The 25,950-nt window shown below is 42.1% G+C and overlaps 1 protein-coding gene across 1 annotated transcript in view; it reads right to left on the reverse strand.

The window, feature by feature from the left end:
• The window catches only part of slc35e1 (solute carrier family 35 member E1), a 48,671-nt gene extending 23,251 nt beyond the window's left edge, over window positions 1-25,420 (reverse strand). Inside the window, exon 1 of the mRNA XM_080212692.1 lies at window positions 24,976-25,420. Coding sequence (XP_080068818.1) covers window positions 24,976-25,306 — 331 coding nt within the window. The 5' untranslated portion in view covers window positions 25,307-25,420. The remainder of the gene's footprint in view (window positions 1-24,975) is intronic.
• Window positions 25,421-25,950: the final 530 nt, after the last annotated feature.

The following is a 25,950-nucleotide window of genomic DNA, read 5'->3' on the forward strand; positions in this document are numbered from 1 at the left end:
TCCCTTTGTGTTTCTGATTTCCTAAGCATTTTTCCATTTAGGGAATAGTCCATGTCTCCATTCCTCCTTCCAAAGTGCATAACATTACACTTTTGTACGTTGTATTCCATCTGCCTCTTCTTTGCCCACTCTCCGAACCTGTCCAACTCCTTCTGCAACATCCCCATTCTCTCAAATTACCTGTCCCTCTACATATCTTTGTATCATTTGCAAACTTAGTAACAGCGCCTTCAATTCCTTCCTCCAAATCGTTAATGTATATTGTGAGAAGCTGTGGTCCCAGCACTGACCCCTGAGGCACACCACTGGCTGCCATCCTGAGAAAGACCCCTTTAACCCCACTCTCTGCCTTCTGCTAGTCAGCAAATCCTCTATCCATGCCAGGGTCTTACCCTTTACACCATGGGCTCTTAACTTACAGTCTCCTATGCGGCACCTTGTCAAAGGCCTTTTGGAAGTCCAAATAACTCACGTCCACTGGTTCTCCTTTATTTAACTTCTTTGTTACCTCCTCAAAGAACTCTAACAGATTTGTCAGACATGACCTCCCCTTGACAAAACTGTGCTGACTCAGTCCTATATTATCATGCACTTCCAAGTACTCTGCGATCTCATCTTTAATAACGGACTCTAAAATCTTGCCAATGACTGAAGTCAGGCTAACCAGCCTATAACATTGGGAACATTCTTCCCAGATCTAACCTGTCCAGTCCCATCAGGATTTTATATGTTTCTATGAGACCCCCTCTCATTCTTCTAAATTCCAGTGAGTACAAGCCCACAATCCAGTCTTTATTCATATGTCAGACCTGCCATTCCCGGAATCAGTCTGTTGAACCTTCGTTGGACTCCCTCAATAGTAAGAATGTCTTCCCTCAGACTAGGAGACCAAAACTGCACACAATACTCAAGATGTGGCTCACCAAGGCCCTGTAGAGCTGCAACGGACTACTCCCATACTCAAATCCTCTTGCAATGAAGGCCAGCATGCCATTAACTTTCCTTACCGCCTGCTGTACCTGCATACCAACCTTCAGCGACTGTTCCACCATGACACTCAGGTCATGTTGTACTTCCTCTTTTCCCAAGCTGCCACCATTCAGATAATAATGTTCCTTCCTGTTTTTGTCGAAGTGGATAACCTCACATTCATCCACATTGTATTGCATTTGCTAAGTATTTGCACAGTCAGCCTGTCCAAGTCACCCTGCAGCCTCTTAGCATCCTCTTCACAGCACACACCGCCAATCAGCTTAGTGTCATCTGCAAATTTGAAACTATTACATTCAATTCCTTCATCCAAATCATTAATGTATATTGTGAATAGCTGGGGTCCCAGCACTAAACCCGGCAGTACTCCACGAGTCATTACCTGCCACTCTGAAAATTAAAACCAATGCATCAATTATCTCAATAACCACTTCTTTCAAGATGGTAGTCCACCCAAGCCTGGGGATTTGTCAGCCAGCAAACCCTGTAGTATTCTCAACGCCATTTACTTTCCTCGTTATTATAATTTTCTGGAGTTTCTTCCTCCCTTTCCATTTCTGAATTTACAGCTATCTCTGGGGTGTTATTCATATTCTCTTCACTGTTTAATTCATCCTCCACAGGCCAACTTTCCATCATCAATTTCCCAGCTTTCTATTGAACCAACACTTACTTTTGCTAACTGTATCGAACCAACATTTACTTTTGTTAACTTTTTCCTTACATATATATATAAAATTCAGTTGTGGGACACGGGCATCTCTGGCTGGTCAGTAGTTATTGCCTATCTCTAGTTGCCCTTGGAGAGCAGTTGAGAGACAACCACATTGTTGTGAATCTGGAGTTACACGAAAGCCAGGCTAGATAAGGACGGCTGACTTCCTTCCCGAAAGGACATTAGTGAAACAGATGAGTTTTCCAACAATCGAGAAGGAAGGTTTTTCTTTCCTCATCAATATTTTGTCATTCTTTGATGTTCTTTACATTCCTTCCACTCACATGACCGACCACGTGCCTGCACAAACATATGTTGTTTTCTTTAAGTTTAATATGGTCTCATTCTTTTAACCCCAGATGTTGTATCTTCCCCTTGGAATTGTTTTCTCATTGGAATGTATCTATTCTGAAATATCCCTTTAAATGTCTGCCACTGAACATTTATTGATCTATCTCTTAAGCACATTTACCAGTTCACTTTAGCCAGCTCCACTTAGAATTGCCCTGATTTAAGTTTAAAATACTAGTTTTGGACTTGCTCTTCTCATCCTTAAATTGAATGTAAAATTCAATCATGTGATCTCTGTTACCTAGGGAAGTTTTTACTATGAAACTATTAATCCTTTCTCATTGCACAATACCAGGTCTAGCATAGTCTGCCTTCTGGTTGCCACTAGAATGTGCAATTCTAAGAAATTCCCCCGAAAACATTCTATAAACTCCTTGTCTGTGCTACCTTTGCCTATCTGATTTTTCCAATCTATGTATAGAATAAAATTCCCCATGATTATTGTCGTACCTTTCTGACAAGCTCCCATTATCTCTTCCTTTAACACTCTGTCCTATCACAAGTTTACAACTAGGTGGCCTATACACCACTCCCACAAGTGACTTCTTGCATTTTTCATTTCAACCCAAACTGCTTCTACATCCTGGTTTCCTGAATTTATATCATCCCTCTCTAATATGTTCATAGCATCATTATTTACCCGAGCCACCCCTCCACTCTTTCTTAACTTCCAGTCCTTCCTAAATGTCACATGCCATTCAATCTATATCATCATGTAGCCATACTTACGTAATGGCAATCAGATCGTACTTATTAACTTCTATCAGTTCAAATACAGAGCCTTTAGTTTTGTCCTATTATTATTTTTGTAGCAGCTAGTCTTACCTGCTTAGTTATTCATAGATTTGTACTCTGTCCCTTCCTGCCACGGTCTGTTTATCATTTCCCATATTAGTATCTTTCTCTCCTTTCCCTGCAGTAGAGTAAGAACCAATCCTAAAGTGAGAAAGGTAGAAAAGCGAAGGGAAACAAACACCACCACCCACTCTTCATCAAACTCCCCCACTTACCAAGTTCCAAGCTTGCATTCCATTTGCTTAGGTTGCAGAACTTGAACTGAGTATTAACTACTCACCTCCCACAGCTCAGAGTTTTTAACCATATCTAAACTGCAAGAAAGAAATAACTTGCTTATACAGTACTTTCCAGTTACTGCTAATAAGACTAGATTAGATTTTAAGAGCAGAATTTAGGAACAAGATTAACACTTTAAACTCCCTTATTTATCAAATTCTAAACTTGCATTCAGTTTTCTTGCTGTGCACCTTTCTTGAGTACCTAGATAAAGTCTGGACTTTCATTTATACATCACCTTTCACAACCACCACTCAGATTTTCACAAAACAAAGGTTTCAAAGTGTGGTCACCATTGTAATGTAGTAAATGTAGCACCCAATTTGCACACAGACACCACAAAACAGCAATGTGATAATAACCAGATAATCCATTTTTGTGATGTTGATTGAGAAAGAAATAGTGATCAGAACACGAGTGATAACTCCCCTTTTCTTCAAAACAGTGTCAGCAGATATTTCATGTCCACATGAGGGGACAGACAGGACAACAATGTAATGTTTCACCCAAAAGTTAGTACCTATGACAATATGGCACATCCAATACTGCATTTGTGTATCAGCTTCGACTTTCCTGAAGTGGAAATGGAACCTGGGATCTATAACTCAGAAGTGGCAGTGCTACTAACAAAACTTTGTGAATAAAAGCTTTTAAAAAGAAGATTGAATTGACAGTGTGTTATATAGGTAGAGTAATGAATTATTATTACAGCCATCGTGCAAAACTGTTTTGCAGCAAAGTGATTGAGAAAACTTTATTCTTGGTGGTTGGATTACAGATAACATGACAGTCATTAAAAAAAAGGGCTGGTTCTTGAATGTTGCCAAAGGACTTATCATCCTGGTGTTAACATAAAATCAATAGAGAGAAAGGCTTACTCACACAGCTTTGAATAAAACCAGGCAAGGCTTTTCACAAAACCAGGAGCACAAGGAAATGGAGGTAACCTATTGAACATGGGTAGTGAATTAGTTAGGAAGACGACAACTGATTAGGGATGATGGGTTATGTATTTAAACTGGCAGGCTGTGAGCCCAGAGGTGTCCCCGAGAAATCTGTATTCAATTGTAGTTTTTCATGATATTTAGAAATATTTGGGAGGAGGAATAAAGAGACACGTATCAAAGTTTTCTGATAAATCCAGCCCATGTTGACAGTTACCTCCAATTCCTTTTGCTCTCATTTTTGTGAGCAACTTTAAGCGGGTACAGATTCCAGCTGATCAGGCATTGCTTTCACCGACGATACTGCTAGTAACATAGTAAAGATGGAAATAGGAAATTACAAAGCTGCATTGATTAAATAAGCAGCTGGGCAAATCTACGGCAGAATTTAATTTGGGGAAATGAGATATCATCATTTTGCACCAAAGAAAAACAGGTCAGAATATTTTTTAAATGGCGAGAAACTAGAAACTAAAGATAAACAGAGATATTTGGGCAAGAATTGAGGAATCATTATTTCACCCAGAATGCAATGCTCATCCCATTTTAAAAAGTACTTGGATATGCACAATTTACAGAACAATGGACCAAGAGCTGGAAAATGGGATTAGGTTGGATAGCCCTTGTCCACTGGTACAGATATGACCGTCATGGTACCTTCTGTACCATGAATATTCTGTGTTTCTCGGAGACAATAAAGGAGGTCTTGTGGCACAGCGGATATGTGCCCTACCTCTGGGCTGGAAGCTCCTGCTTCAAGTCCCACACTAGGACCTGTTAGCCATGGAAGGAACATGCATAACGTGCTCAACAGGCTGATAATCAGCCCAGGAATCCTTCCACCATCTCCCAACTATTCTCCAAAGAAAAAAAGTGTGATGACATGCTGAGAAGAGTCAATACACAGATCATTAAAAGGCAGTGGATATTGCAAACAATGTTTAAATAGCTAACAAAATGCTGCCCTTTGTCTCAGGAGAGCGCAAATGCAAAGGGATGAAAGTTCTCTTATAGTTATATAAAGCTCTCTTTGTATCTTGCTTAGAGTTCTCCATTTGCACCTCAGGAAGGACGTACTGGCCTTAGAGGGAGCACAGTGCAGATTAATTGGAATTATACGAGGGCTAAATTATGAGGTCAGGTTACACTGACTACGCTTGTATTCCCTTCAGTGCAAAAATTAAAGATGATTTAATTTAGATATTTAAAGTTTTTTGAATATTTGATAGATTATTTACATCTAATCTATCTCCTCTGATGGGAATCCAGAGTACGAGGAAATAAAAAATTTGATCTGATTTATTATTGTCACATAGTATTAATATATAGTGAAAAGTATTGTTCCTTGCGCGCTATACAGGCAAAGCATACCGTTCATAGAGAGGAGGGTGCAGAATGTACCGTGACAGTCATAGAATGATGTTTTAGAAGCACAGAACAAGAGTAAAAGATTGAATTCGAAGGTATGCTGAGCACAGCTTCCAAAGAAGTCACCTCGCTCTGGCACCATCATCTTCTTGGAGTTAGACTGTTCACAGATGGCTTTAGAAAGTACCTTAGACACGCCTAAGTTGACTTTTGAAGCCTCCAAAAACAGGGTTTTTTTTGAATCCTCAAGTATAAAAGCAAATTACTGGTGTGACTGATCGCCATCTTCGTCATTCACCTTTTAGGTCTGTATGGACTTGTCTTAAAGGCCTGCGCATGTACACAATACAGCCTGGATCATCTACTTGATCCCTTACACCCAGTTAACATCTATTCATGAGGTGAAAAAATATTTTGTAGCAGAACAGAGGGTTGACCTATATGACAACTTTGTGCAAAAGCATAATGTGTGGGACCAAGAAATGGGCTTGTCTTATGTGCTGCAATCTACAGTACTATTTCTCATGCAAATCCTAAAAGTTTTTGCGGCTGGGGCTCAACTTGAAACTTCAAAAATGAAATATTTAAATTAAAAGCAGAACTTTACAAAAAAGTGCAGATCAGGAACTGACCATTCCACCATTCAATTAGATCAAAGTTGATCCGTACGTCAATTCCTCTGACCTTTGTTTCATATCCCTTGATACCCTTATTTAACAAAAATCTACCAATTTCACACTCAGTGTTAATATTCACAGTTTTTGTTGATGAGAGAGCAGGCTTAGGAAGAAAGACAGGAAAGAATTCCGTATTTCCACCACTGTGTGGAGAACTGTTTCCTGACTTCACCCCAAACTTCTCTAGTTCTGATTTTAAGATTGTGCTCTCTTTTCTCTGGAATCCCCCATTCGATCCTATCGATTCCTTTTATAATTTTCTACACCTCAGTTAAACCACCACTCAAATTCAAGACAAAATAATCCAAGTTCTTGGAATTTGCTATCAATTTAACTCTAAAAAAATCTAGCATTATTCAGGTAAATCAGGTTAAAATATTCTTCCTGACATGTTGTAACTAATATACTGAACATGATCTGACCAAGGTACAGTACAACTGAAACCAACCTTCTTGCCATCTAACCCACTTGAAATAGAAGTCAACATACCCATTAGCCTTTTCGATTATTTACTGTACGTTTGTACGAACTTTTACTGATGCGTATACCTGAACAACAACGATAACATCACTTTAACATAATAAAATGTCTTAAAGCATTATATACTATAACAGTAACAAAATTTGACACTGAGCCACATAAGGAGATACTTGGGCAGATAACCAAAAGCTTGGACAAAGAGTTAGGTTTTAAGAAGTATCTTGAAGGGAGGAAAGAGAAGTAGAAGCTGAAAGTTTTAGGGAGGCAGTGCATTGGCAGCTGAACAAATGCTGTAATGCTCCAGAGAGAATTGGAACACAGATATCTTAGAGTAATTAACACACTGAAACATTAACAAAAATCAGGATGTGAAGTAACAGTACTTAGTGCAAAAAGGTAATTGTGTTTTAAGTTTAGTTAAACTGGGATGAGAACACTACAACTGAAGGTAGACAATTATCACAAACAGCAACTTGCAGCTGGCATTGCAGGGGGAGATGCCAAGCATCCCAGAAAATGGCAGAATGACCCAACACCACAGCAGCCAATCTATGAAGAGGTACTCTTGTGGACAATACATCACTGACAAATGAAATACCTGTAAACCTAATTTGTTCAGTCATGGATGTAATCTTGGCAATGAACATTGTTACACTGACATAAAAGTCACAATGTAATAGATTTAGAATTACTCTAAATTGCAGAATATTCTGTCAACCTGGCTTAGATGATGATCCCATTTTTCCAGCCCTGAAAATCATGTTTTTGCATATGCTTGACTTAAAGTTAACCCCACCTTCTCAGCCATGTCATGCAATGCTGACATTAGTAGTCAGCTTCCATTTTTCACACGTCCGTTCTGTATCAAAAGAATAAACATTTCGAAATGGTAACCACACCCACATGCTGGCATTCCACTTTTATACTCAGTGTACAAGACATCATCATTCTTGGAAGAATTTTTTTGAGGTTTCAAAAATCGAATTATACACCGGAATTTACTGTAAAAGTCACAAAATGAAGTCCTTCCTAGCTATCCATCCAATCCTAATTTATTGCCGTATTAAATGTTTCTGTAAAGAATTTATTTACTTCCCTTGTAAAGCTATCAAATGTATAGCTTCCAACACTGTTTCCTGGAGATCATTCTATTTCCTGATTTTCCTTTTGTTATTTTAGCGTTGATCATATATTCTTGCCTTCTGTTATCAATTCACCAGTGGACATATCTATCCCCTATTTGCCTTACTAAAACCACTCAGTTTTAACATGATCAGATCGCCTTTCAACCTCCTTCAATCAAAAATAAAAGCTGGGTTTATCTAATCACTCATCTTCACAAGCTTCCACCCTTATGATAATCCAGGCACCAACTACTGATAATTTAGGAACAAACATAATTCTGAACATACCTTTATGGTGTTGATAGTCATGCTACAGTAGTTGTTGAACAAAGTAATAACAATTTTCAAGATGAGGCATTAATTAATTCTGACATTCAGAAAAATATTAGATATTGGTGCTAGAAGACAGGAAAATGATTTGCCTAATATGGTCAGACTGATATTGGCTCTGAGGCATCAAATCCTACAGTTCTTACATATTTGAGGAAAGGACATGTTAGAAAATTTTATTGGAGTGTACAGCTGAAAGGTTTTGAAAAATATTGTTGGTGAATAATAAAAGTGGACATAGTTGGCCAGAGCATCCTGGAGTAATCCTCCCTTTGAGGAAACACCTGACCAGCACTTTAAGAAAACTATGTGCATTAATTTGCATATATAATGCAATTTTTAAAAATATATTGCATAATATATATATGAAAGCTTTTAAAAAAAGCTTATTAGTCACAAGTAGGGCTTACATTAAAACTGCAATGAAGTTATTGTGAAATTTTCCTAGTCGGCACCTGATCGAAGAACTCGACCAGCTTGTCATTCAAAATGTGAGGGGAAATTGCAGCACCCAGAGGAAACTCATGCAGACATGGGACAATGTGCAAACTCCACACAGATAGTGACCCAAGCCAGGAATCGAACTCAGGTCCCTGGCGCTGTGAAGATGGGGATAGAAAGAGAAACCAGTAGTGCCAAGTTAAATTTTTGGACCATATAATAGGGATTTTTAATATGGATTATTTAATCACCTTTCATCGATGGATTCATGCTTCCAAATGTGTCTTTCCTGCACAGTTAAATGGCATGCTGCTGTCTGGAGAAAGTGAACTGAGTGGGTCATTACTCTTTCCAACTTCTCAACATACACAAAGGTACATCTGCAGTCGGAGCCCAGTGCTCCATTGCGCCACCATCCCAAACATACGTCCCTTAAGGGTCAGCGTTTGCCATTTCTCTCCCCTCAAGATTCTCAGTAGCAAAAGACCGGGGAACTGAGTGAGTTACTTCAGCAATCAATTCATTCTGATATCAATAAAAGGCATCTCTGATGAGATCTAGGTCGTTCTCCAACAACTTGTGCAGAGGTCTTATTGCAAAGTCTCAGCAGACAGCTAACTGATGATATCAAGACACACGATCCCTTCATTTACATATCATTCAGCCTCGATACAAATGTTCAGATTGGAAGATTTGTAGTGAGATTTAGTCCCATCAATTGAAATGTTGAAGTTTCAACAGATTAGTCGTAAGCAGTAAAGTGCCATTACAAGCATTGTACATGGTTACATATAAAAGAGTTGCCAGTGCTCACTCAGACACAAGTTGGTCTGCACTAAGTGCACTAATCATTATGTGCTCTACTGCACAATGATATCTTAAACCAACTAACTTAGACAGACTGTACTATCGCCTCAGGAGATATGCTACCATGAAACTTTACATTCTATTTGTTGAAAGAAGGCATTGTATTTTTAAAAAATGGGAGGGGTGTAAACCCAGCATTTATAGGTGAATCAGCCAAATGTCAGTGCTGAGGAAACTTTCAAAGTCATTAATCTGGAATAAATTAATTGGCATCTGAAAAAAATTGGCTAATAAATGAAATACAGCACAGATTCGTTAAAGGCAAATCATCTTTGATTAATTTGACTGAGTTAGAGGTTTATAGCATGGAAACAGGTCCTTCAGCCCAATTTGTCCATGAACCTTTCTTTTAAAACCCCCCCGAGCTAGTCCCAATTGCCAGCATTTGGCCCATATCCCTCTGTACCTATCTTACCCATGCAACTGTCTAAATGCTTTTTAAAAGAGAAAATTGTACTCATCTTTACTACTGCCTCTGGCAGTTCCAAATATTCACCAACCTCTGGATACTTCTGTATCTCTCTTCTCTCCAGTTTTAGACTCCCCTACCTTTAGGAAAAGATCTTGACTATCTAGCTGATCTATGCCCCTCATTATTTTTAGAGACCTCTATAAGATCACCCCTCAGCCTCCTACGCTCCACAGAAAAAAGTCCCGGTCTGTCCAGCCTCTACTTATAACTCAAACCATCAAGTCCCGGTAGCATCCTAGTAATTTTTTTTCTGCACTCTTTCTAGTTTAATAATATACTTTCTATAATACGGTGACCAGAACTATACACAGTATCCCATGAGTGGCCTTACCAATGTCTTGTACAACTTCAACAAGACATCCCAACTCCTGCATTCAATGTTCTGACCAATGAAACCAAGCATGCTGAATGCCTTCTCCACACTCTGTCTACCTATAACTCCACTTTCAAGGGGCTATGAACCTGTACCCCTAGATCTCTTTGTTCTATAACTCTCCCCAGCACCCTACAATTAACTGAGTAAGTCCTGTCCTGGTTCAATCTACCAAAATGTGTTCTCAGTCCCTGACTATACTCCTTATATACCTCTAGCTGTGTGGCCAAATTCCCCTCCAACTCGATTTTCAAGTTTGCTGATGATACCACCGTAATGTCTCGGATCACCAGATATGATGAGATGGAGTACAAGAATGAGATAGAGAATCTGGTGAAGTGGTGAGATAACAATAACCAAATATCTATAGCTCTAACTCCTTAGAGGGGTCAGTTTTTGTACAAAGCGTGCAGGAGGGTTTCTTGACTCAGTATGTTGACAGGCCAACTAGAGGTGAGGCTATATTGGATTTGGTGCTGAGAAATGAGCCAGACCAGGTGCTAGACTTGGAAGTTGGGGTGCATTTTGGTGATAGTGACCACAATTCGGTTACGTTCACCTTAGTGATGGAAAGGGATAGGCAGGAACCTCGGGTCAGTAGTTTTAGCTGGGGGAAGGGTAATTATGAGGCTATTAGGAGAGAATTAGGAAGCATAGGTTGGACTGGGAGACTATAGGGTCTCGGAACATCCGAAATGGGGAGTTTTTTTTCAAGGAGCAACTACTGCAAGTCCTTGATATGTATGTCCCTGTCAGGCAAGGAGGTATTGGTCGAGCTAGGGAACCGTGGTGCACTAGGAAAGTTGATTCGCTGGTTATAAAGAAAAAGGAGGCTTATGTCCGGATGAGGCTTGAGGGCTCAGGTAGTGCACTAGAGAGCTTTAGATTGGCTAGGAGGGAGATAAAGAGAGAGTTAAGAAGGGCTAAAAGAGGACATGAGAAGACTTTGGCTGATAGGATTAAGGAGAATCCTAAGGCATTCTATAGATATGTTAAGAACAAAAGGTTGGTTAGGGCAAGATTAGGGCCAGTTAGAGACAGCAGTGGGAATTTATGTGTGGAACCGGAAGAGATTGGAGAGGCATTGAACCAATATTTCTCTTCGGTGTTCACACAGGGGGACATAAATGTAGCTGTGGAGAACACTGGGTTACAGGGTTGTAAACTGGACAGTATTGCAGTTGACAAGGAGGATGTGCTAGATATTCTTGAGGGTTTGAAAATAGATAAGTCCCCTGGGCCGGACGGGATTTACCCTAGGATTCTCTGGGAGGCAAGGGAGGAGATTGCAGAGCCTCTGGCTCTGATCTTCAGGTCGTTGTTGGTCACCGGTATAGTGCCAGAAGATTGGAGGTTAGCGAATGTTGTCCCATTGTTTAAGAAGGAAATTAGGAGAGCCAGAAGGGGTCATGAGAAGACCTTGGTGGGTAAGATTAAGGAGAATCCCAAGGCTTTCTATAAATATGTGAAAGGTAAAAGGATGAGAAGAGAAGGGATAGGACCTATAAAAGGTGAAGGGGGAAAGGTCTGTGTGGAACCAGAAGAAATGGCAGAGGTGCTTAATGAGTACTTTGCCTCAGTATTCACAGTGGAAGCTGATCTGGGAGATTTTGCTACAGATTTGCAGCAGATGGAAAAGATTGTGTATGTGGATATTAAGGAGGAGGATGTGTTAGAACTTTTGAATTCTATCAAGATAGATAAGTCGCCGGGACCAGATGGGATGTACCCCAGGATACTGTGGGAGGTGAGGGAAGTGATTGCAGAGCCCCTGGCGATGATCTTTGCGTCGTCAATGGAGACGGGAGAGGTTCTGGAAGATTGGAGGATTGCGGATGTAGTTCCTATTTTCAAGAAAGGGAACAGGGACAGCCCGGGAAATTACCGACCGGTGAGTCTGACCTCAGTGATGCTGATGGAGAGGCTTCTGAGGGACAAGATTTACGAGCATTTGGAGAGGTTTGACATGATCAGGAATAGTCAGCATGGATTTGTCAAGGGCAGGTTGTGCCTTACGAGCCTTGTTGAGTTCTTCAACAATGTGACTGAACACATTGACGAAGGAAGTGCCGTGGACGTGGTGTACATGGACTTCAGCAAGGCGTTTCATAAGGTCCCCCATACAAGACTTCTTGAGAAGGTGAGAGGGCATGGGATCCAAGGGCCTTTGGCCTTGTGGATCCAGAACTGGCTTGCCTGCAGAAGGCAGAGAGTGGTTGTGGATGGGGCTTTTTCTGAATGGAGGTCAGTCACCAGTGGAGTGCCCCAGGGATCTGTTCTAGGACCCTTGCTGTTTGTCATTTTCATAAATGACCTGGATGAGGAAGTGGAGGGATGGGTAAGTAAGTTCGCTGATGACACGAAGGTCGGTGGTGTTGTGGATGGTCTGGAAGGATGTCAAAAGTTGCAGCAGGACATAAATAGGATGCAGGACTGGGCGGAGAAGTGGCAGATGGACTTCAACGCGGATAAATGTGTAGTCGTCCATTTTGGCAGAACCAACGGGATGAATGAGTACACTATCAAGGGCAAGAGTCTTAGTAGTGTTGAAGAGCAGAAGGATCTTGGGGTCCGGGTCCACAGGACTCTTAAATCGGCCTCGCAGGTGGAGGAGGTGGTCAAGAAGGCGTATGGTGTACTGGCCTTCATTAATCGAGGGATTGAGTTTAGGAGTCGGGAGGTAATGCTGCAACTTTATAAGACCCTTGTCAGGCCTCATTTGGAGTACTGTGCGCAGTTCTGGTCGCCTCACTATAGGAAAGACGTAGAAGCTATTGAAAGGGTACAGAGGAGATTTACAAGGATGTTGCCTGGACTGGGAGGCATGCCTTATGAAGTTAGGTTGAGGGAGCTGGGACTCTTTTCCCTGGAGAGACGAAGGTTGAGAGGCGACCTGATAGAAGTATATAAAATGTTGAGAGGAATAGATAGGGTGGATTCTCAGAGGCTATTCCGTGGGCCGAAGGGCCTGTTTGTGCTGTAGTGTTCTATGTTTTAAGGGGAACAGCGACTTCCCCGGGAATTACAGACCGGTGAGTCTTACTTCTGTTGTGGGTAAGGTTTTAGAAAAAATTATTAGGGATAGGATTTATAGTTATTTGGAGAGTAATGAAATGATTACAGATAGTCAGCATGGTTTTGTGGAGGGTAGGTCGTGCCTTACTAACCTTATTGAGTTTTTTGAGAAAGTGACCAAAGAGGTGGATGGGGGTAAGGCAGTTGACGTGGTGTATTTGGACTTTAGTAAGGCGTTTGATAAGGTTCACCATGGAAGGCTTCTGCAGAAATTGCAGATGTATGGGATTGAGGGTGATTTAGGAAATTGGATTAGGAATTGGCTGGCGGATAGGAGACAGAGGGTAGTGGCTGATGGTAAGTGTTCGACATGGAGTTCAGTTACGAGTGGTGTGCCTCAGGGATCTGTTTTGGGGCCACTGCTGTTTGTAACTTTTATAAATGATCTGGATGAGGGTATAGCTGGGTGGATTAGTAAATTTGCTGATGACACCAAAGTCGGAGGTGTGGTAGATAGTGAGGAAGGGTGTCTTAGTCTACAGGGATACTTGGTCAAGTTGCAGAGCTGGGCCGAGAGGTGGAGGATGGAGTTTAATGCGGAAAAGTGTGAGGTAATTCACTTTGGCAGGAATAATGGATGTGTAGAGTATAGGGCTAACGGTAGGACTCTGAATAGTGTGGATGAACAGAGGGATCTAGGTATATGTGTATATAGATCCCTGAAAGTTGGGAATCAAGTAGATAGGGTTGTTAGGAAGGCATACGGTGTCTTGGCGTTTATTGGTAGGGGGATTGAATTTAAGAGCCGCAGCGTCATGTTGCAACTGTACATAACTCTGGTGCGTCTGCACTTGGAGTATTGTGTGCAGTTCTGGTCCCCACATTATAGGAAGGATATGGAGGCTTTGGAGAGGGTGCAGAGGAGGTTTACCAGGATGTTGCCTGGTATGGAGGGGAGGTCCTATGAGGAGAGACTGAGGGATTTGAGGTTGTTTTCATTAGAAAGAAGGCGGCTAAGAGGGGACCTTATTGAAACATATAAGATGATCAGAGGTTTGGATAGGGTGGACAGTGATAGCCTTTTTCCTCGGATGGAGAAAGCTAGCACGAGGGGGCATAGCTTTAAATTAAGGGGTGGTAGTTATAGGACGGATGTCAGGGGTAGGTTCTTTACCCAGAGGGTGGTGAGGGATTGGAATGCCCTGCCTGCTGCAGTTGTGGATGCGCCTAGTTTGGGGGCGTTTGAGATATCCATGGATAGGTTTATGGATGGAAAGGGTTTGGTTTAGGTTAGAGGGTCATTGTTTTTTAACTGGTCGGCGCAACATCGTGGGCCGAAGGGCCTGTTCTGCGCTGTAATGTTCTATGTTCTCCTTCAAAGCCAACAAAACGAAGGAAATAGTTATCGACTTCAGGAAGTGTAATGGAGAACATGCCCATCTAAGTCAATGGGGACGAAATAGAAGTGGTCGAGAGCTTCAAATTTTTAGGTGTCCAGATAACCAACAACTTGTCCTGGTCTCCCCATGCTGACATTATAGTTAAGAAAGCTCAGCAACGCCTCTACTTTCTCAGCTTTGACAAAGGGTCGTCTGGACTCGAAACATCAGCTCTTTTCTCTCCTTTCAGATGCTGCCACACCTGCTGAGATTTTCCAGCGTTTTCTCTTTTAGTTTTAGATTCCAGCATTTCAGTAATTTGCTTTTATCCTCTACTTTCTCAGTAGACTAAGGAAATTTGGCATGTCAGCTAAGACTCTCACCAACTTTTACAGATGCATCATAGAAATCATTCTTTCTGGTTGTATCCCAGCTTGGTATGGCTCCTTGCAAGACTGCAAGAAACTATAAAGGGTCACGAATGCAGCCTAGTCCATCATGCAAACCAGCCTCCCATCCATTGACTGTTTACACTTCCTGCTGCAGCCAGCATAATCACTGATCCCAGACATACTCTCTTCCACCTTCTTCTGTTGGGGAAAAGATATAAAAGTCTGAATTCATGTACCAACCAACTCATAACAGCTTCTTCCCTGCTGCCATCAGACTTTTGAATGGACCTACCTCACACTAAGTTGATCTTTTGCTACACCCTAACTATGGGTATTAAAAGAGATGGCGGGAGAAGTAGCAAATGCACTGTTGGTCATTTACCAAAATTCGCTGGACTCTGGGGGTGGTTCCCGCAGATTGGAAAACAGCAAATGTGATGCCACTGTTCAAAAAAGGAGGTAGACAAAAGGCAGGCAACTATAGCTTAACTTCTGTAGTAGGGAAAGTGCTTGAATTTATCATCAAGGAAGTAGCGAAACATCTGGATATAAATTGTCCCATTGCTAAGACGCACTATCAGTTCATTAAATGGCAGATCATGTTTGACTAATTTGGTGGAATTTTTTGAGAACATTACATGTGCAGTGGACAATGGGGAACCTATGGATGTGGTGAATCTGGATTTCCAGAAGGCATCTGACAAGGCACCAAAGACTGCTACACAAGATAAAGGTGCACAGTGTTGCAGGTAATGTATTAGCATGGTTAGAGGATTGGTTAACTAACAGAAAGTAAAGAGTGGGGGTAAATGGGTGTTTTTCTGGTTGGCGATCAGTGACTAGTAGTGTGCCTCAGGGATCAGTGTTGGGACCACAATAGTTTGCAACTTACATAGATGATTTGGAGTTGGGGACAAGTGTAGCGTGTCAAAATTTGCATATGGGTGGAAGAGCAAAGTGTGCATAGGACGCTGAAAGTCTACAAAGGGATATGGATAATCTAAGTGAGTGGGTGAAGGTCTGGCAGATGGAGCACAATGTTGGTAAATGTGAGGTCATCCATTTTGGTAGGAATAACAGCAAAATGGACTATTATTTAAATGGTAAAAAATTGCAGCATGCTGCTGTGCAGAGGGACCTGGGTGTCCTTGTGCAGGAATCTCAAGGAGTTGGTTTGCAGGTGCAGCCGGTAATTAAGAAGGCAAATTAAATTTTGTTCTTTGTTAGAGGGATGAAGTTTAAAAACAGCAACATTATGGTGCAGCCAAATAAATTTCAATTCGCCTTCTTTATTACCTGCCGTATCCGCATACTAGTTTTCAGGGATTCCTGCAAGAGGACACCCAGATCCCTCTACAACAAAGCACTCTGACGTTTCTCTCCATTCTGATAATAAGTCACCTTTCTATTTTTCTAACCAAAATAGATAATCTCACATCTGGTAGCCCAGTTATACATTTGCCTGATCCCCATTATTTACTTTGCTTGTTACAGATTCAAAGAATTCTAGCAAATTAATAAAATATGATTTACCCTTCATAAAACAATGCTGAGTCTGATGGATTGTGTTTTTAATTTCCAAATGTTTTGCTATTACTTCCTTGATAATGGAGTCTAACAATTTTCCAATGACAGATGTTAAACTAACTGATCTATAGTTTTCTACTTCCTTCCCCCCTCTATTTCCTCTTATGGGGTAATCCAGAACAAGAGGTTTGATTTGATTTATTACTGTTACATGTATTAGTATACAGAGAAAATATTGTTTCTTGCGTGCCATGCTGACAAAGCATACTGTTCATAGAGAAGGAAATGAGAGTGTGTAGAATGTAGTGTTACAGTCATAAGAACTAGGAGCAGGAGTAAGCCATCTGGCCCCTCGAGCCTGCTCCACCATTCAATAAAATCATGGCTGATCTTTTTGTGGACTCGGCTCCACTTACCACCCGTTCACCATAACCCTTAATTTCTTCACTGTTCAAAAATTTCTCTATCCTTGCCTTAAAAACATTCAATGAGGTAGCCTCAACTGCTTCACTGGGCAGAGAAGTCCACAGACTCACATACACTTATAGAAGTTTTGCTATCCTTTATCATATTTGCACAAGTTTTCTTTCATTATTTATCTTTGCTCTGATAACATTTTAGTAACCCTTTGTTGATCTTTAAGTTTCTCAACCTTCCAGACTACCTCCGGTCTTTGCAGTATGGTATCGTGTTTTAGTTATCTTTAACTTCCTTGCTTACCGGCATGGATGTTTCTTCCTCCTCTTGCAATCTTTCTACCACTCTGAAATATATTTTGGTTAGGAGGAATTAAACATCTCATCTGATAGACAGCACTTCCAACTGTTCAGCACTTCTGTTGTTCAGTTTGGATTGTGTACAAGTCTCCAGAGTGGAACTTGAACTCACTATATACTGACTTAGGCAAGAGAACTCAAGGAGCCAAGCTGACAAAGATTCTTCTCAACATGGGTGATTCAGTGAGAAACTCATCAGCAAAAACTAACAATTTCACTTTTTAACCAATTTCTCAGTTTGAGTCTAAACACTGAAATGGCCATTCGCTTCATCTACTCTATCCCGGCTCTATTCCTGCTGTGCTTGGGAGTGAGGCTGCTCTGTGACAGCTATGAACCACTACGGAATGAGGAATATAAAACAGGCAGCAGAGCTGACCTGCCAGTCATGTCCACAGTTGTCTTTAATAACAATAACTTGACAGGGTTTACTGTCCACTGGTGCTCATGAAACCAATCTGGAGATTGGGATTTTCATTAAATATAAGATGTTAGCAAGATGTAAAGAGCATCCTGAAAGATGAAACCAATTTAACACTCCAGAAGGAGGAACTGATATAATTTGTCATCAGGATGGGCAAAGTACAAGACGTCTTAGTTTTAGCACTTTACTGAAACCTACCCACAAAGACAGCTGAAGAGAAAGCAGTGCGAAAAGTGTTTAAAACTAAAAGTATTGATTAAAATTGACTGGTCCATTAAAACAGGATCAGAGCTGCAGCTGGAGAAGGACCGGTCTCATGGAGATCAGTTGATATCCTGCACTGTGCACCAGCAACAAATTAGTGTCGGGTGGTAATTGGGCCCCAAATCAATTATGTTGCCAAATACAGGCAAAAACTATGGCATTAATCCTCACTTTATTATTCTAAAACAAGATCCAACATACTATTCTGAAGAAACATAATCCACCTAAAAACATGAACTCTGTTTTTCTCTCAACACAGGTGCTGCCCGACCTGCAGAGCATTTCCATATTTTGTTATGTCAGACTTACAGAATCCACAGCAGTTTGTTCTTCCACATACCATTGCACATCCTCATAACAAGCTTTCAGGAGTGTTTCATTTATTTATTTTCAATCCCACCCCTCCTCTATTGAAGGTGCCACTCACATGTTGAGCAGTAGCTTCTTCAGTAGCATAATTCAAAAGCTTATCCTGATAACAGAAAGCATTAGAATCAGATCCTATCTTGTCCTGTCTTCAACCATTACTATAAAACATCACGAACAAGTGGTCACAATTTGAAGAAAGCGCTTTCACAAAGTTCCCCTCCTCCAAGAGTCCACAGAGCCCCAGAGGACAGAACCTTAAAAATGCATCACCAGGCTTACAGTGAACAATATTAAGTACATACAGAGAGTAATGATACATGCAACAATATTGCTGTGTCCAACATCAGCTTTATTTCTAGGTCAGCACAGTAATGTAATTAGAAAATGGCTGGGAAAGAATCCAAATCAAGATGTACACGAGTTGTTTAATTTTACAACGTGACTGCAGGATATAGTTGCTCAATGCTATAGAGGAGTTACGTGCTGGCAGAGGACAGGTTTTGCCAATAAAGACTGCAACTCAATATTTAATTGGCTCCAAATTACACCAGTGTGTCCAATTCTTATGAAAGGACAAGTTGTTTCCTTCTCTGTTATGAAGATAAGACTTCATCTGTACTTGGACGAAATATTTCTCCAAAGTTTTTTTTACATCAAAGCCTACATGGTAAAAATTGAATTCCAAGTTGAATTGTATTCATGAACAGTCATTGATACTTTTTAAAATCTTGATTGAAAATGGGAAGCATATCCTGTTAGCTTAAACACTCTAAGTCAACAACCTTAATGTTAAGGTAAAGCAACTGTTTAAACACTGTTGTATAAAAGTAACAGAGTCCAGGAACAACCAATAGGAACATATTCCACAATCTCAGAATATTACTTCAAAAGTAGAAATGATATGGGCAGAGGTCAAAGCAAAACGTATTAAAATGAATCATGCTAGGGTGAAATTTATCACTCAGTGATAAATATGAAATGAAATAATCTGCCATTTAAGTCAGCAGAAGCAAATGGGGAATTAGGATAACGGGGAGAGCATCACAGAAGAATTACAGGAGAGAAAGGCTTTTGTAGATGAGTTGTGGAATAGACTTTAATAGGCCAAATGGCTATTTATCAATGCTTGCCTTTCCAATGTTGTTAATGATAAAGTGGTAAAGCTCCAGGACTAGGAGTCTGCCTACTACCTATATTTTGAGGTTTGCCAAATAGATCAAGTGTCAGTGGGGAGACATTTAGGAGACAGTGATAATAGAATAGCATAATAGGAAATCCAGACTTAAAATTAACTGGAGGTACACCGACTTCAAGCGTCAAGAATGGAATAGGGCTCATTAGACTGGAATGAAAGGGTGGCAGGAAAAACTGCAGCTGAACAATCGGCTACCTTCAAAATAGAAACAATCAAAGTACAATCCCTTTAAAGAGAAAGAGAAGGCAAACAAATCCAGGGCTTCCTGGATGAAAAAGGATTTAGAAATTGAGGTAAGGAAGAAAAAGTGTACTTATGACAGATGTAAGGTAGAAAATACAGTTGAGAAGCTGGACGAATACAGAAGGCTCAGAGGGGACTGAAAAAACACATTGGAGAAGCAAAGAGGGATTATGAGAAAGGACTGGTAATCAACAAGCAGAATCCCAAAGTCTTCAATAGGCAAATAAGTAATAAAAGGCTGGTAAAAGGTGGCACGGTGGTTAGCACTGCTGCTTCACAGTGCCAGGGAGTCAGATTCAATTCTGGGCTCAGATCTCTGTCCGTGCAGAGTTTGCACTTTCTCCCCATGTCTGCGTGGGTTTCTTCCACGTGCTCCGGTTTCTTCCCACAGTCCAAAGCTGTGCAGATTAGGTTGATTGGCCAGGATAAATTGACCCTAGTGTCACGGGGATTAGCTGGGTAAATATGTGGGGTTATGGGAAAAGGGCCTGGGTGGGATCGTGGCCAGTACAGACTCGATGGGCCGAATGAATTCCTTCTGTACTGTAGGTATTCTATGAAAAGAAGTAGGGCCGATTAGGAACCTAAAAGTGAATTTATATATGGAGGCAGGAGACATGGCTAAGGTGTTCGTAAGTTCATAAGATATAGAAGCAGAATTAGGCCATTCGGCCCATTGAGTGTGCTCCGCCATTCGATCATGGCTGATATGCTCCTCATCCCCATTTTCCTGCCTTCACCCATAACCCTTCAACCCATTACCAATTAAAAATCTGTCTAACTCCTCCTTAAATTACTGTATCCCAGTATCCACTGTACTTTCGTATAGCAAATTCCACAGATTCATAACCTTTTGGGAGAAGTAGTTTTGCCTCAACTCTGCTTTAAATTTGCTACCTCTTATCCTACAACTATGACCTCTTGTCCTCGAATGCCCCATCACAGAAGCATCCGCTCCACATCTATTTTATCCATACCTTTTATCATCTTGGACACCTCAAGTTGATCTCTCCTCACTCTTCTAAATTCCAGAGAGTATAGGCCTAAACTGTTTAATATCTCTTCAGATGACAAACCCCTCCTCACTGGAATCAATCTAGTGAACTTCCTCTAATGCCACTTCATATTTTCTCAAATATGGGAACCAAAACTGTGCACAATTGTCCAGGTGCAGCCTCGCCAATGCCCTGTATTGTTGCAACACTACTTCCTTATCTGTATATTCTATTCCTTTAGCTATAAATGCCAACATTCCATTTGCTTTCTTTATCACCTGTTATATTAAATTCTTTAACAAGAAGGCAGATGCTTTCCAAGATATGGTGGCAGATGAGAAAACTCTCTCCCTAGAAAGTTTCAAAATTGATGAGGAAGTGTTGAATAGACTGTCATTACTGAAAGTTAACAAGTCACTGGAACCAGATGAGATGCGACAAGGCTATTGAAGGAAGTGAGGATGGAAACTGCAGAGGTGCTGGCCATACTGTTCCAATCTTCTCTAGACTCAGGGGATATGTCAGAGGTAAGGAGAATTGTAAATGTTGCATTCTTGTTCAGAAAAGGTTGTAAGGATAGCCCCAGCAATTCAAGGCAGCTAGTTAAACATCAGTGGTGAGCAAGCTTCTTGAAACAAATTTCAGGATAGAGTTAGTCGCATGAAAAAATGTGGGCTGATTACGAAGAGCCAGCATGGATTACTAAAGGGGAAATTATGTTCAACTAACTTGCTGGAGTTTTTTGAGGGGCTAACAGAAACTGTCGACGAGGGTGATGCTATTGATGTGGTGTACGTGGATTTTCAGAAGGGATTCAATGCAATGCCACACTACAAACTTTTGAGAGAAGTTATAGGTGATTGAATAAAAAAGGAACTGTAACAACATGGATACAAAATTACCTGAATAACAGGGAGCAGGGATAGATACTTTTCGGGCTGGAGGAAAGTTTAGAAGGATGAGGAGGGAATCTAACAAACTTCACAATACTGAGAGGCAGAGATGTTTCTAGTAGTAGGAGAGACTACAACTCAAGGGAACAACCTCAGAGTGAAGGGACGCTCCTTTAAGACTAAGATGAGGAGGAATTTCATCAGTCAGATGATGCTGAATCTGTGGAACTCATTGCCATAGAGGGCGGTGTAGGCCAGGTCATTAAATGTCTTTAAGACAGAGACAGATAGGTTCTTGATCAATAAGAGGATTAAGGGTTATGGAGAGAAGGCAGGAGAATAGATTTGAGAATCATATCAGCCATCACTGAATGGCGAAGCAGACTCAATGGGCTGAAGGGCCTAATTCTGTTCCTAAAAGGTGTTCCCCAGGGGTCAGTTTTGAACCAGTTTTTCTGATACATATGAATGATATAGATCTTGGCATGCAGGGGACAACTTCAAAGTTTGCAGATGACATGTAACTTGGAAATATTGCAAACTGTTGTAGCCTGATGGATATGCACAACAACACCAGCAAAACCTGATGGCTAAGGACTGTGGGAGCAACAAAGAATAGGATGTGCAAATATGGAACAAACACAGGAATTGACTGGACAGTGGCTGTTCCCATGCCTCGAACGCACAGTGACTGAACACAGATCCCAGTGTCTCATGTTCCTGAAAGAATTACAACCCTTTGACAAAGGCACAATTCTCAGTTTTCGTGACCAAAAAGGCAGTGATTGGTTGGTGTTAGTGCCTGTGCTTGGGAATACATGACCAGTACCAGGGTCTCTTTAAGGAGGAGATATCGGCAGTACCCCAGATTAGCAACTGTAGAAACAAGACCTCAAGTCTGAGATTTGGGGGCATCAAAAGAAAACCCATACGCAAGGAATCCGATCAGTTTACCTTGCCACAGGTAACATCTTTAAATTTAAAGTCTCAAATTTGAAGGTTTTGTGACGTTTTGATACCTTTTGAATACTTGTGTGTAGAATGGAGTAGATCAAAAGTTAGCTACTTTGTGTGTGTGAAAGTAAGTCATATAATGAAGTTTGATGTCTGGTGTAATATCATGATAACTTGGTACAGGACAATAAAGGTAATTTGTTGTATAATAATGAGAATGAGTCTTTGTCACAGTGTCAGTTGACCAGAGTTCAAGGACAACACTTGGTGTCCCTGGGTGGGCTATAGTTAAGTTGGCTGATTGTTGGTCTCAGTGTTGAATCAAATGACGTGGGTGGACAAAGGCAGATAGAAAATAGTTGGTAAAGTACAAGACCAGCAGAAGGTACTCCAGGTATATCTGAATGGCAAGTGGCCAAAGTGGATGGAACTTGCTAACAATGTCTTTGAAGTCAGCAGTATTGGGAAGGAGTTTGGAGATGATAAGAGAAACATGCCTTTGAGTTAAGTAAGGCCACAACAATAGCCAGTTGTATGAGGAAGAGGCAGGGATCAGTAAACTGAAGCAGTTGAATGCTGCAATACAGGAAACTGACACGTGGCATATTAGAGCTTTAGAAGCTGAACAACGGAATAAAATTCAAGTTTTACATATGGGTCAACTGTAGATGCAGTTTGAGAAAGCAGATCAAAAGAGAGTGAGAGGTATATGAGAAAGTGGTGCAGCTAACCAGAAAATGGTAGAGCAGATGATGTCACCAAATGATAGCTTATGCCGTGATTTTGCTGCCATACAGGACGAGGAGGCAGGCTTCAAATCTACCTCAGCCAGACAGGGATCAAATTGTGTGCTGTTGGTGCCATTCTGATCAACACACTATCCATCCAACAATCTGAGCTAACTGCTCCCTGCCAGCCCTCAGCTACCTGTTTAGGCAGTAAGAGTTGACAAGCTGCTACATGGAGACTGTACATTTGCCTGGGCCCAATTGAATCACACTTACATTACTGATGGTATTACTGCACTGTGAGCAGGAGCAAGTCCGATCCAATACTAAAGTCAGCCCGTCAGTTTTAGTGAAATAGTGTGGCATCTAATTTGGATCCCAGGTCTTGGTGTGGCATAGCCAGAACTGAGGGCAATGAACTGCATTTCAACCAGATTTCGAGAAACTGTGAAACCATGAATGTCATTCACAGGGTGTTTAAAGATTAAAGAGCCAGAGTCAACTTGAAAGTAGTTTAACAGCCGTGTCATTATTCCCATCATTCAGTGTTCAGATCTGATATCAGAGGATGACCCTTACAGGAGAGACAGCTTATTACAAGAAAAGTCCAGCTGCAGAAGTTACCTTCACCTCTAACACATGCTCCCCACACACTCTTTGCCCCCGCCAGTCACACTCTTCGCCCTCACCAGTCCACTCTTCAGGTCCTCCTGATACACCGACTGTCCCCTCCGAAACACCTGCTGACATGCTGACCCTCCTCTCTCAACACACCCCCTCCCCCACCAAGCATCCCCAGCACTGTCTTCCAATTAGAACAGATAGGTGCCTGATGGCCAGCAAACACAAAGCACCTCCCTTTGTGCTGTAAAATGCTATAACTCCCTCTACACCTGACCTCCCTTCCACCCTCACAGCTCCTCCTTCCTTTCCCCTTACACTCACCACCCATCCTCCACCTCTCCTACACTTGCCAACCACCCATCGTCCCTCCTACACTCACTACTGACTCTCCTTCATACTCTACCTCCCACCCACGCCCCTACAGCACAGTAGCGCACTATTTAACCCTGCTGCCTGTCAGCACCAGAAACCCAGGTTCACTTCTGGACTTGAGTCAGTGGCTGTGTGGAGTTTGCACGATCTCCCCATGAGTCTCCTCTGGGTGCTCTAGTTTCCAGACGTACAGGTTAGGTGGATTGGCAATGGTAAATTGCCCCTTAGTGTCCCAAGATGTGTGGGTTATGGGGACTAACAGGGTAAATATGTGGGGTTATGGGGACAGGACCTAGGTGGGACACTCTGTGCAGACCTGATGGACCAAAAGGCCTCCTTTAGGGACTCTGACCGTACCCTCGCCACTTCCTACGTCCTCACCTCCCACCCCAACTTCCTCAAGACCTGCCCACCCCTTCCCACCAGCTTCCTTCCCCCACCAGCCTTCCTCTATACTGCTCACCCCTTCCCCCACACCCTCGCACCCCCACCCCTTGCCAAAACTCTCACAGCCCGAAACCTCCCACCCTCCCGAACCCCCACCCTCAGCACCTGCCGTTCCCACCCCCTCTTCTCCTCTCAGTGACAGTCTCCAATGGCGCTCGCTCTCCCTCCCTACCTGTATGTGCGTATGACACGGGTACTTTCCAGATGCTGATATGGGCGGACACCGAGGCGAAGTATTTGCCGAAGGCGAGCGGCAGGATGAAGCGGCTGAAGTACCGGGGCGGCAGCTCGGCGGCCGGCGAAATGTTCCAGGCGCGGATGAGGGGCGGCATGAAGAGGCAGATGGAGAGGATGTGGAAGAGGGAGACGGTGACCGGGTACGGGAAATGGTTGAGGATGACTTTGTTGATGACATTGCCGCCCGAGCTAACGGTATACCAGCAGAGGCAGAGGATGAAAACCCGCAGGCCATCCCTCAGCAGCGACTGGCGCCGCTCCGCCATGGCCACCCGCCAGCGTCAGCGGCACGCAGGCCGGCGTCAGTGCGTCAGCGGCACGCAAGATCCGTCATTACGTCCGGGTAACGTGGGGGCGGGACTAAGGCCTAATTAACACGGACGTGTAGATGCCGGCATTAGACTGGTGTAAATATAGTGAGATGTCTCACAACGCCAAGTTAAAGTCCAACAGGTTTATTTGGTAGCAAAAGCCACTAGCTTTCGGAGCGCCGCCTCTTTATCAGGTGAGTGGGATTTCAGTCCACAAACAGGGCCCATAAAGACACAAACTCAATTTACAAAATAATGGTTGGAATGGGAGTCTTTACAGGTAATCAAGTCTTAAAGGTGCAGAGAATGTGAGTGGAGAGAGGGTTAAGCACAGGTTAAAGAGATGTGTATTGTCTCCAGACAGGACAGTTAGATTTGCAAGTCCAGGCAAGTCATGGGGGTCACAGATAGTGCGATGTGAACCCAAGATCCCGGTTGAGACCGTCCTCGTGTGCGGATCTTGGCTATCAGTCTCTGCTCAGTGACTCAGTGCTGTTATGTGTTGTGAAGGCCACCTTGGAGAACGCTTACCCAAAGATCAGAGGCAGGAAAATCGTCAGGCTGGAGTGTTTTCTTCCTGTTGGGGAACACTTCAACGG

The sequence above is a fragment of the Carcharhinus amblyrhynchos genome, chromosome 26 (genome assembly GCF_965287045.1).
Source record: "Carcharhinus amblyrhynchos chromosome 26, sCarAmb.v2.hapA, whole genome shotgun sequence".
Classification (NCBI taxonomy): domain Eukaryota; kingdom Metazoa; phylum Chordata; class Chondrichthyes; order Carcharhiniformes; family Carcharhinidae; genus Carcharhinus; species Carcharhinus amblyrhynchos.